This window comes from Haemorhous mexicanus, chromosome 20 (assembly GCF_027477595.1).
Source record: "Haemorhous mexicanus isolate bHaeMex1 chromosome 20, bHaeMex1.pri, whole genome shotgun sequence".
NCBI classification, from domain to species: Eukaryota; Metazoa; Chordata; class Aves; order Passeriformes; family Fringillidae; genus Haemorhous; species Haemorhous mexicanus.
Window position 1 is genome coordinate 10,915,705 of NC_082360.1, and position 12,124 is coordinate 10,927,828.

At 59.5% G+C, this 12,124-nt stretch overlaps 1 protein-coding gene across 4 annotated transcripts; it reads left to right on the forward strand.

The window, feature by feature from the left end:
* The first annotated feature begins 1,647 nt into the window (after positions 1-1,647).
* Positions 1,648-11,867, forward strand: COG1 (component of oligomeric golgi complex 1). 4 transcript variants are annotated; one of them, XR_009488892.1, is made up of 15 exons: positions 1,648-2,034; positions 2,528-2,772; positions 3,435-3,616; positions 4,322-4,492; positions 4,568-4,721; positions 4,887-5,097; positions 5,224-5,985; positions 6,215-6,361; positions 7,195-7,356; positions 7,611-7,738; positions 8,166-8,274; positions 10,179-10,288; positions 10,381-10,456; positions 10,583-10,819; positions 11,685-11,867. XR_009488892.1 is itself a non-coding variant. In XM_059864228.1 (15 exons), the coding sequence occupies exons 1-14, from the start codon at positions 1,663-1,665 to the stop codon at positions 10,797-10,799; spliced, it is 2,847 nt and encodes a 948-aa protein (XP_059720211.1). In that variant the 5' UTR covers positions 1,648-1,662; the 3' UTR covers positions 10,800-10,819; positions 11,685-11,867. The 4 variants fall into 4 exon arrangements, 3 of the variants coding, with proteins under 3 accessions (XP_059720211.1, XP_059720212.1, XP_059720210.1); XM_059864228.1 differs by having other exon boundaries at positions 10,782-10,819; XM_059864229.1 differs by having other exon boundaries at positions 10,583-11,867.
* Positions 11,868-12,124: the final 257 nt, after the last annotated feature.

Sequence of the window (12,124 nt, forward strand, 5' to 3'; positions counted from 1 at the left end):
TCTGTGTTCCCTGCAGAGCTCCAGGCCCCCAGCAGCACCGTCCATCCCCCGTGTCCATGCCCTGTCAGTGGCTCCGTGGTGACCAGGCCGTGCCGAGGCCATGTCCCTGCTCCCAGCCCTGTTTTCCTCCCTGGCAATCATTCCTCAGTGTCCTGGTGTGGGACTGAGCCTCCCTGCAGCAAAGGCTCCTGACTGCCACGGTCTGTGCCAGGGGAGGGAAATAAAAGATTTTCCTACAGTTTCTGGTGGTTTGTGTGTGTGTTGGAGCAGCGGGATACGAGCCAGGCTCGGACACCTCCCTGCGAGGGCATCCCAGAATGTTCAGGTTGGAAAACCCCTCCAAGACCTCCGAGTCCAACCTTGGCACTGCCCAGGCCACCAATGTCCCTGTCCCCAAGTGCCACATCCACAGAGCTTGAAATCCCTTCACCCAGGGATGGGGACTGTCCCTGTCCCCAAGTGCCACATCCACACAGCTTTAAATCCCTTAATTCAGGGATGGGGACTGTCCCTGTCCCCAAGTGCCACATCCACAGAGCTTGAAATCCCTTCACCCAGGGATGGGGACACTCTCACTGCCCCTGTCCCCTAGTGCCACATCCACACGTCTTTAAATCCCTTAATTCAGGGATGGGGACTGCCCCACTGTCCCTGTCCCCAAGTGTCACATCCACTGAGCTTTAAATCCCTCAGTCCAGGGATGGGGACTCCCCCACTGCCCTTTCCATGAACCAATTCCCCCTGATGTCCAACCTGCCCCTGTCCTGGCACAGTCTGAGGCAGTTTCCTCCCGTCCTCTCCCTGGGAGCAGAGTTTATCAACTCCTAAAACAAAAAGTTCGGCTCTGAGCAGCTGCGCAGCCCAGCAGCTCCAACACTGCCCACGCAAATAAACCAAACACCTGGGATTCTTTTTCTTCCCATCTCAATTTCCAGCACAGACTGGATTTGAATCCAACAGCCTCCCACCCGAGCCCGCCTGCTCTGCTTGCAGCAGCATTCCCCGTGGAGCTGGGTCCTGCCTGGCTCTGGGTCTGCCTCTCCCTTCGGGGCTGGAAGGGACCTCACAGCTCCATCCCATTCCACCCCATCCTGGATGGATTTGGGGGGAATATCCCGCTGCCCAGAGCGGTGCTTTTGGAAGGGGAGGATGGGCACACACCCCCAGCCCTGTTCGAACCAAGCCCGCCCGACCCAAAGCGCCCTGAGGGCGAAACCGCCCGGGGTGTGAGGAGTGACAGCGGCACCCGCAGGCCGCGGAGCCCGACCCGTTTCCCGGGAAACGGGGAAGAAAAAGAAAACGCAATTAAAAAAATAAACAAACTATAAATAAAATAAACAAAGCGCCGTTAGCTCCCCTCTGGCCGCGTCGCCGTGGCAACGCGGCTGTGCCCGGCACAAAGATGGCGGCGCTGCCATGGCAACGGCACCGGGGTGTGGCTGTGCCCGGCACAAAGATGGCGGCGCTGCCATGGCAACGGCACTGGGGGGTGTGGCTGTGCCCGGCACAAACATGGCGGCGCTGCCATGGCAACGGCACTGGGGGTGTGGCTGTGCCCGCCACAAAGATGGCGGCGCTGCTGTCGGCATCCAGGTCTGGATGTGCCCGGCACAAAGATGGCGTCGCTGCCGTGGTAACGGCACCCGGGTGCCCGCCACAAAGATGGCGGCGCCGCCCGGCGGCGCCGCCCGGAAGCTCCGTCCCCTTCCCGTGACCAAGATGGCGGCGGCGGCCCCGGCGGTGAGGGCCGGGCCCGGTGCCGGTGTCGTGGCGGCGATGGCGGCGCGCGGCGCCGAGGCCGAGGCGCTGTTCGAGGCGCACACGGCGGCCGAGCTGCGGGCGGTGGAGCGGCGGCTGCGCGCCGGCATCGAGCAGAAGCGGGAGGAGCTGCGGCAGATGGTGGGCGAGCGCTACCGCGACCTCATCGAGGCGGCCGACACCATCGCCGAGATGCGGCGGAGCGCCGAGAGCCTGCTGGGCGCCGTGCGGGGGCTGCAGCGCGGCGGCACGGCCCGGCCCGGCCCCGCCGGCACGGTGAGGGGCAGCGGGGGCGGCCACAGAACCCCTCGTGGCCTCTTTCCCCCTTGGACCCACTCTTTTCCCCCCACTCCATCTCCCTGCCTGGCCCCTTCTCCCGCTCTTTTCCCACCTTCCTCTCCCCATCCCTTCTTCTTTCCACTCATCCCCTGTTCTTGCCCCTCTTTTATCCCCCCATCTGTTCCCCCATCCCCTCTTTCCCCCTTGGACCCACTCTTTTCCCCCCACTCCATCTCCCTGCCTGGCCCCTTTCCCACCTTCCTCTCCTCCTCCATCCCTTCTTCTCTCCATTCATCCCGTATTTTTGCCCCTCTTCCATCCCCCTGTCTATTCCTCCATCCCCTCTTTCCCCCTTGGATCCATTCTTTCCCCCCACTCCTGCCTGGCCCCTTTCCCACCTTGTTCTCTCCACCCCTCCCGTATTTTTGCCCCTCTTTTACCCCCCTGTCTATCCCCCATCCCCTCTTTCCCCCCCGTGTGCCCCCTCCAGGTTCGCCCGCCGGCTCACCAGAGTTTCTACGGGGCGGCGGCGCAGCTGAAGCTGCTGCTGGAGGTTCCCGAGCAGGTCTGGGGGGCGGTGGAGGGGGGCCGCTACCTGCCCGCGGCCCGGCTCCACCTGCTCGGGGCTCACCTGCGCCGCCAGCTGCAGCTCGACACCCCCCGAGCCCGCTCCAGCGCCGTCCTCGCCCGCTTCCCCATCCTGCTGCGGCAGGTGGCGGCTGCCAGCCACCTCAGGTGTGCCGGGAACGGGCACGGCAAGGGCTGGGTGAGGTGGGAAAGGCTGGGGGAGGTGGGGGCGAGCCCCTGGCACAGGTTACCCAGAGAAGTTGTGGCTGTCCCATCCCTGGGAGTGTCCCAGTGCTCCATCCTGGAAGCTGGATGAGATTTGTTTAGGGATTTGGAAGTGCTGGATGCTGAAGTTCCCTCCCAGCCCAAAGCACTCGCTGTCGGTGGGGCTCGCTCAGACACGGGGAAGGCAGGACAGAAATCAGCTGCAGCAGGGTGGGAGAATTCTTCACCTGTGCCAGGAGGCTCTGCCTGAGGCGGCTGCACCTGGATCCCACAGGAGACCCGGGGCAGGTGCCAGGCTGGGAGCACAGTGCCTCAGGAATGCCCTGGAAAGCTGGCAGGCAGGGAAAGAGGGATGTGAGGGAATATCCCACAGCCAGCAGCACATCCTGGGGGCTCCATCAGGTAACGGGACAGGACTGACAGGGATTTAGGGAGATCCTTTCCAACCCAAACCATTCCACGAGCCTGGCACCAAAACCATTCCCCAGCCCTGGGTGAAGGGATTGCAAGCGGCGCAGGGTGGGAGCACTCAGACGTTGGCAGCCCCCACACGAGCCCAGCCTGGTGTGGCTCGGGCAGTGACCCCCAGCTGGTTCCTGTGGCAGATCCACCATCCTGCAGGAGAGCAAGGCCCTGCTGCGCTGCCCCACGGGCTCGGACCAGGCCGTGGCAGAAGCCCTGTGTGCCATCATGCTGCTGGAGGACAGCTCCCCACGGCAGGCCCTGGCTGACTTCCTGCTGGCCAGGAAACTGGCCATCCAGCAGCTGCTCAACCAGCCACACCACGGTCAGTGCCGCGGGGCTGCTCCCTGGGCAGCTCGGGGGAGCCTTCCCTGCGCCTCCTCCTGCCCCCACGGCAGGGACGGGCGGGTCCCATCCATGGGAAGGTGGGAGATTCCCATAAATTGAGTGGGAAGATGGGAGATTCCCATAAATTGGGAAGATGGTGAGTGGGAAGATGGGAGATTCCCATTAATGGGAAGATAGTAAGTGGGAAGATGGGAGATTCCCATAAATTGGGAAGATGGGAGATTCCCATAAATTGGGAAGATGGTGAATGGGAAGACGGGAGATTCCCATAAATTGAGAAGATGGCAAGTGGGGAGATGGGAGATTCCCATTAATGGGAAGATGGTGAATGTGAAGATGGGCAATTTCCATAAATTGGGAAGATGGGAGATTCCCATTAATGGGAAAGTGGTGAATGGGAAGATGGGCAATTCCCATAAATTGGGAAGATGGGAGATTCCCATTAATGGGAAGATGGTGAATGGAAAGATGGGCGATTCCCATAAATCTCATGGTGGCAGGGACACTGCAAAATAGCACAAAAATTAACAGTTCTCGGGGGCTTAGGCCAAGGCCAGCTGTAATGGGGAAGCAGGTGGGGCATGAGGCTGAGTGCTTTGCCCTCCGGCCCTTCCTGGAAGGGATCACAGCACCACTGACCTGTGCTGAAGGGCTGCCTTGGCTCACAGTCACCTCTCTGCAGGCGCAGGTATCAAAGCCCAGGTGTGTTCCCTGATGGAGCTGCTCACCACCACGCTGTACCAGGCCCATGCTCTGTTCTACACCGTGCCCGAGGGCATGGCCCCAGAGCCAGCCCTGCCCTGTGGATTGCTCTTCTCCACCCTGGAGAGCAGCACGGGCCAGAGCCCCGCAGGTGAGGCCTGCACCTGCCCAGGTGTGCAGGCAGGAGGGTGCCCCGTGCTGGGCTGAGCCCTGGCTGTGATTCCAGGGAGAGGAGGGGTGCTGGAGGAGGATCTGAAGCTGAGCAGCTGGTTCAAGTACCTGCCTGACTCCGTGGTGGAATTCCAGCCAGCCCTGCGGACCCTGGCGCACCCCATCAGCCAGGAGTACCTCAGGGAGACCCTGCAGCAGTGGATCAACATGTGAGTGGACAGGGCAATCCCGGCCTGGCTGCCTTCCTCCTCATCCCCTCATCCTCCTCATCCTTCACCCTGATTGAAGCAGCCAGAGGCAGCACAGACACCCAGCAGCCGGGCACTCTGTGCCAGGGCCTCACCCTGCTCACAGGGGTGAAACTTTGCCTCCAGGTGCAGCGATGACATCAGGACAGGGGTCAGGACCCTGCTGGTGTACGTGAAGAGCATGAAGGGGCTGGCAGGGATCCGTGATGCCGTGTGGGAGCTGCTGTCCAGCGAGTCCAGCAGGCACAACTGGGAGGCCGTGTGCCAGCGCCTGCTGGGCAGGCCCGTGTCCTTCTGGGAGGAGCTGCTGCAGCAGCTCTTCCTGGACAGGCTGCAGGTGGGTGCTGTGCCCTGGGGAGCCTTGCTCTGCACCCCCAGGTGTTGTCTCACCCAGCTCACAGTGCCCTGAGGGTCTCTTTAGTGGCATATTGAATTTGGTTTTTTTCTCCTGGTTCCGTTGCAGACTCTGACCAAAGAAGGCTTCGACTCCATTTCAAGCAGCTCCAAGCAGCTGCTGGCTGCAGCCTTGCAGGAGTTGGAAGTGAAAGGTGGCAGCGGTGCCCTGAGCAAGCAGATCCAGCTGGAACACAACGTGGCCCTGTTCCTGTGGTCGGAGAGCCCCGGGGACCTGCCCGGGGACGCGGCGTGGGTCAGCGTGGGGCAGCGCGGGCCCTTCGCCAGGAGCGGGCTGGCCATGAAGGCACAGGCGCTCACTCCGTGCGTGCAGAGCTTCTGCTCCACGCTGGACTCCAAGCTGAAGGCCAGGCTGGAGGATGTCCTGTCCTACCTCCCCGGGGACGACTCTGTCCCCAAGGAGCCACCGCGCTCCGCCTTCGACCGCTTTGCCGACGCCGGCACCGTGCAGGGGCTGCTCCGCGACCGCTGCGCCGCCTGCGTCCAGCACCTCCTGGGCTGCGTGCAGGAGCAGCTCCAGAGTGCCCAGAGCCAGCTGGAGCCCCCTGGGGACGCCGGGCTCAACGCCGTGCTCTTCATGGCCAGGCTGTGCCAGGCCCTGCCCGAGCTGTGCCCTCACCTGCAGCGCTGCGTGCTGGGCCGGGCGGGCAGCACAGAGCCGGCGCCCAAGGAGCCGCGCTCTGCCAAGAAGCTGGGCAAGGGCAAAGCCCAGGAAGTGTCCCCCGAGCTGGCCAAGTGGCAGGGGATGAAGGCAGAGCTCCTGCAGCAGAGCCTGGTGGCTTATCAGCTCTGGAGCTCGGCTGTCACCAAAGTAAGGAGCAGTTTCCCTCCTCAGAGATGGTTTTGGGGAGGGTTCCCTCGCTGGGGCTGCCCAGAGCTCCCTGTGCTGCTGCCCGGTCACAGGGGTGGCTCCAGGGCCTTGGTGTCCCTGAGGTTCACTTTGGGAGGTGCAGGGGTGCAGCAGGTCACAGGCAGGGTGGGCTGGCTGGCCTTGGCCCTGTTGGAAGTGTCCTGTGATCGAGGCTTTCATTGTGCTCCAGGGTCTGGTTCAGTGCTTCGCCCACACGTTGCTGCTCGACACAGCTGGCTCCGTCCTGGCCACGGCCACCAACTGGGACGAGATTGAAATCCAGGAGGAGACCGAGTCTGGGAGCAGTGTGACATCCAAGATCCGGCTGCCTGTGCAGGTATGAGGAGCAGCCTGTGGGAGGAGCCCAGCCCTGGCTCCAGAGCCACTTGCTGAGCTGCTGGGGAGGGTGTTTGGTGTCACCAGCAGAGGACAAACACTGTGGTGCTCTTTGAGACACTCACCTCGTGAGGACAGAGGTCAGAGGAAGGAAATAGGTCATTGTTGCTGTTTATGAGTAAGGTTGGCCCAGATCCTGTAAAACTGAGCCAGAGGAGGACTTAGGCCTGGTTTAAACAGAGGTCCCAGGAGAGAGGTTCCATGGAAGTTGGATGCATTGAAGGACAGGGCTGCAACAGGGGGATTGTGGAATCCTAAGGGAACTGAGGCATGTGGCTTCCCAAGGGCGTGGTGGTGGCACAGGAAGGACCTCACAGGGACAGAGCAGGTGACAGGGGGAGGAGGGCCAGGCCTGGAGTGAGTTCTGTGCTTGCACAGCACGGGAAGGGCTGGACAGGGAAATGCAGGGAGCCTTATCCAGTCAATTCTGCTATCTGAGGGGAAAAGCAGCTGGGTGAGAATGCAGGAGGCCCAGGAGGTGAGGGAGGAACAGCCCCAGGGAGTGGGTGGGCAGAGCAGGGTCTGTGCAGACAGAAGATTAACAGGCAATTCTCTTCTCAGCACACTCAGTGTCTGGTGAAGTGTTTGGGGAGCTTTGGGAGCTGCTGTAACCCAAAATCTGAGGTGTCACTCTGTGAGACACCTGAGCCAAGCTGTGGGGCAGAGCTTTGTGGCTGCTGAGGAAGTGGGACACTCCCACCACCCAGCTGAAGGGATGTGGAGGGGAATGGAGTGTACAGAGCAACAGCAAATAAACTCTGTTCTCCTGCCCAGCCCTCATGGCATGTGCAGTGCCTGCTGTTCAGCCTGTGCCAGGAGGTGAACAGGGTTGGTGGGCACACCCTGCCCAAGGTCACCCTGCAGGAGCTGCTGAGGAGCTGCATGGCAGAGGTGCTCGCTGCCTATGGGAAGCTGGTGGAGCAGAAGCAGGAGAAGGTACCTGGGTGTGGGATGGGAGGGAGAAGGTACCTGGAAATGCAGAGACACATCCAGCTCCTGGAACAGAAAATGCCTGTCCAGACAGCTGCAGAGGGGACACCCTTACACTCACCCTGCCTCCCCCACAGCTGAGGCAGACACCAGATTTCACACTCTGGTTGTGCCTTGGGGTTGGTGTTCTCAAATGCTGCCCCTTGGGCAGGCTGCCCTGTGCCAGGGAGGAGCCCCATTCCTGCCTGTCCCGTTTGCAGAGGCCAGACAGCTTCCCCCTGACCCAGAGCAGGGCTCTGCAGTTACTCTACGACCTGAGGTACCTCAGCAGCATCCTGTCAGCCAAGAGTGAGGACACAAAACCCAGCAGGATCAAGCAGGACTCCGGGTATGGCACATTCTGGGGTTCACATCCTCCAGCAGTGCTTTGGGGGGCCCTGAACCAGTGCAGGCTCCAAGCTCTGACACTGCACAAACCCTGAGCTCATCCTCAAGACAGAGGAGGGCTGGGGTTCTGTGGCCAGGGGCTGAGGCAGTGGGCTGGGCCCCCTCCCTGTGTCCATAGGATACCTTCAGAGGGTGCCCCTGGACAGAGCAGCTGAGCTTCCAGCCAAGAGTTAAAGCCTTGGGGGGTACCACGGGGAGCAGTTCCTGCTGCTGGGGTTGTGTAAGAGCTGGAAAGCCTTGGGGCAGCTGCTGTTCTGCTGAGTAATTCCTGTTGTGCTCAGTCACCCCAGACAGGAAATCCCTGGCTGCTTCAGAGCTGGCATCACCAGGATGTCACCCCTGACAGGAGCCCTCTGCTCTGCCTGCAGGATTGAGAAGGTCATCGACTTCCTGGAGGGACACATCGATCCCTTCGACCTGGATGTCTTCACCCCACACCTGAACAGCAACCTGAACCGCCTGGTGCAGAGAACCTCGGTAGGGAGCAGGGCTGGAGCAGCAGGGGCACTGCACAATGCCTTCAGCAGGGCAGCTGGGCTGCCTTTGAACTGCTCAGTGCCTCAAGATAAGCACTGGCACTTGCCTGGAAAGGGGAAGAGTGTTCAGTGCCAGCTGAAGATAAGAGGAGCTGGCTGAGCCGGCTGCACGGCCCCGCGTGTGGGGCTGGCTGAGCTTTATCTAACAGGATTCACTGGAGCCTGTGCAACACTAATGGGGTTAAGGAGTGCTGAAACAGGCCTGGGACTCAACGGTGGGAGTAATTAAACACCAGAGTGAAGAGGGGGGAGGGAGACACTTCGTGTTCACACTCAGTGCTGATGGTGTGCCAGTGGACTTAACATGTACTGCGGGGTCAGCTCTGCAGGAACCCCAGATCCGAACAGCTCCTGGATCTTGGCTTGGATCCAAGCAAGCATTCCAGCTTCTCTTCCCCAAATCCTGCTGCCTCCAGCTTCCCTTCCCCAAATCCTGCTGCCTTCCAGCTTCTCTTCCCCAAATCCTGCTGCCTTCCAGCTTCTCTTCCCCAAATCCTGCGGCCTTCCAGCTTCTCTTCCCCAAATCCTGCGGCTTTCCAGCTTCTCTTCCCCAAATCCTGCTGCCTCCAACTTCTCTTCCCCAAATCCTGCTGCCTTCCAGCTTCTCTTCCCCAAATCCTGCTGCTTTCCAGCTTCTCTTCCCCAAATCCTGCTGCTTTCCAGCTTCTCTTCCCCAAATCCTGCTGCCTCCAGCTTCTCTTCCCCAAATCCTGCGGCCTTCCAGCTTCTCTTCCCCAAATCCTGCTGCCTTCCAGCTTCTCTTCCCCAAATCCTGCTGCTTTCCAGCTTCTCTTCCCCAAATCCTGCTGCCTTCCAGCTTCCCTTCCCCAAATCCTGCTGCCTCCAGCTTCTCTTCCCCAAATCCTGCTGCCTTCCAGCTTCTCTTCCCCAAATCCTGCTGCCTCCAGCTTCCCTTCCCCAAATCCTGCTGCCTTCCAGCTTCTCTTCCCCAAATCCTGCGGCCTTCCAGCTTCTCTTCCCTAAATCCTGCTGCTTTCCAGCTTCTCTTCCCCAAATCCTGCTGCCTCCAACTTCTCTTCCCCAAATCCTGCTGCCTTCCAGCTTCTCTTCCCCAAATCCTGCTGCTTTCCAGCTTCTCTTCCCCAAATCCTGCTGCTTTCCAGCTTCTCTTCCCCAAATCCTGCTGCCTTCCAGCTTCCCTTCCCCAAATCCTGCTGCCTCCAGCTTCTCTTCCCCAAATCCTGCTGCCTTCCAGCTTCTCTTCCCCAAATCCTGCTGCCTTCCAGCTTCTCTTCCCCAAATCCTGCTGCCTTCCAGCTTCTCTTCCCCAAATCCTGCTGCTTTCCAGCTTCTCTTCCCCAAATCCTGCTGCCTTCCAGCTTCTCTTCCCCAAATCCTGCTGCCTTCCAGCTTCTCTTCCCCAAATCCTGCTGCCTTCCAGCTTCCCTTCCCCAAATCCTGCTGCCTTCCAGCTTCTCTTCCCCAAATCCTGCTGCCTTCCAGCTTCCCTTCCCCAAATCCTGCTGCCTCCAGCTTCTCTTCCCCAAATCCTGCTGCCTTCCAGCTTCCCTTCCCCAAATCCTGCTGCCTTCCAGCTTCTCTTCCCCAAATCCTGCTGCCTTCCAGCTTCTCTTCCCCAAATCCTGCTGCCTTCCAGCTTCCCTTCCCCAAATCCTGCTGCCTTCCAGCTTCTCTTCCCCAAATCCTGCTGCCTTCCAGCTTCTCTTCCCCAAATCCTGCTGCCTTCCAGCTTCTCTTCCCCAAATCCTGCTGCTTTCCAGCTTCCCTTCCCCAAATCCTGCTGCCTTCCAGCTTCTCTTCCCCAAATCCTGCTGCCTTCCAGCTTCTCTTCCCCAAATCCAAGCCTCTCCTGGTGCCTTCCAGGTTCTCTTTGGCCTGCTGACTGGGACAGAGAACCAGTACACGAGCAGGGGCGGCGCTCTGAGCTCGCAGGAGCTCCACAACATCCTGCCCTTAGCATCCAGCCAGATCAGGTGAGGCACCCTGCTCTTCCAGGCATTCTCCTTCCTCTGGGAAGCTGCTCTGGAATCGCTGCTTCCCACCTTTCTTTCTTCCATTTCTTAAGGTTTGGACTCCTGCCACTGAGCATGTCGAGCTCACGGAAGAGCAAGTCCACTGCCAGGAGCACAGAAAGAGTCCAGGTTGGTGTTTGAACTGAGCTGTAAAAATAGGAATATTTTCCCAGTATTCACTGTCCCCCTGACACCGGAGTTTATGGGCAAAGAAGAAAGTAGCCAAACATTATTTCACCTGATTTTTATTTTCAGTGAAAGGAATCATTATGGCAGCACAGCAGGGGATGGGGTGGATTTCTCCAGGAGCCTCCCTTTGCCCCTGTGGTTTTGGGGCCACTGCTCTGTGGCAGTGAGGGCTTACATGGTGAGGGCAGTGCATCAAAGACAGCTCATTAAAGAGGGCTGCAAGAAAGGCTGAAGGACAGCAGCTAATGCTTGAACTCCTTTGCAGTGGGATGCTGCCCTGTAACCCCGAGGAGGCCCGGCCAGGTACCCCAGCTGTGTGAGGAGTGTCCTGCTGCTCCCCTGGTGCTGAGCTGTAGCAGCCAATCTTTCTGTTGCTCCATTTCCCCCAGTTTAAAACATCTGCTTAGATGGAGCTCTGGGTGAGAGCCAAGGAACACCTCACTGCTGTGGGAAGCAGCAATGAATGTTTCCTTTACTTATTACCAGCCCAATCTATCCCTGGTGGTCTTGGCAACTGGGACAAGTCGTTGAGTTGACAAGAGCCAAGACAAAGAGGCTTTACCAGTGTCATTTGAGATGGTGTTCAATTTGCAACTCTCCTCCATTTCTTGGAGCCCTTTGGGACCAGACCCAGCAGAAGGGGTGTTTAAAAGCCCAAAACTTCCCAGCAAAGGTATTCCTTACCTCTCACAGCTCAGCTGGACTAGAGCATAGAAGTGTGCAGTGATGTCTGGCTCATTCTGTCACTTCCCTCAGCTGCTGTGCTGTGCTCAGCACACCCGTGTCCTGTGCTAGCCACACTTGCCAGGATCCCTGACAGATGCTTGCTCCTTTGTCAATGCTAAAACTCTTCTGGAGAGGTTAAAATCTGCATTTCTCCAAGAACAGCTCCTGCAAGGGCACCAGCTGTGCTTCCACCACGCTGTGCTCCCTTGCTCTGAGAGCAGCAGCCCCTGCCCTGCTGCTCACAGGGTTTTGCTGAGTGTTCATTGGGGTTTTATGAGCATTGGGTGACACCTGCCAAGTGCCTGTTGCTCCAGCAGCGAGGTGTGTGTCTGTCACTCCCCCAGCAGTGCCACCGCTCGGGGTGCGTGCCCTGTGCTGCTGAGGGGACAGAGGGAGCCCTGGGGGTGCTGTGAGAGTCAGAGTCACTTTTGTCTTCCCAAAGGGCCAGGCTGCAGCTGCGGTGCTGCCCAGGGAGGACGAGGCACGGCCGGGCTCGCTGTTCCGGCAGCTCCTCACCGACGACGAGGACACGGTGGCCCCGTCCCTCTTCAAGCTGGGCTGGCTCTCGGGCATGACCAAGTGAGGCAGCAACCAATAAAGCTGCTCTGGGGTTTGTCTTCACTGAGATCTGTCTGTCTGTCCCCTCGGTGACACCTCCGGGATTGTCAGTGCTTCCCATCCTCAGAGCAGGGCGTGGCACGGGAACCAGGCACAGCTTGGATTGTCCTTGTCCCCTGGCTGCTGGAACAGAGGCGGAGCTGCTCTTTCACCTTACATTGTTAAAGTCAAATTAAAGGGGAAAAAAAAGCCAAAACAACCTACACACTAACAGAAAACAAAACATTTCCCAGCTGGAAAGGGGTGCTGGAGCAGGGTAAGAGC

Coding starts and splice junctions, on each gene's coding strand:
- COG1 (XM_059864227.1), top strand. CDS start 1,663: ATGGCGGCGCCGCCCGGCGGCGCCGCCCGGAAGCTCCGTCCCCTTCCC. Junction 3,617..4,321: donor GCTCAACCAGCCACACCACG/GTCAGTGCCGCG, acceptor ACCTCTCTGCAG/GCGCAGGTATCAAAGCCCAG. Junction 6,362..7,194: donor AGATCCGGCTGCCTGTGCAG/GTATGAGGAGCA, acceptor TCTCCTGCCCAG/CCCTCATGGCATGTGCAGTG.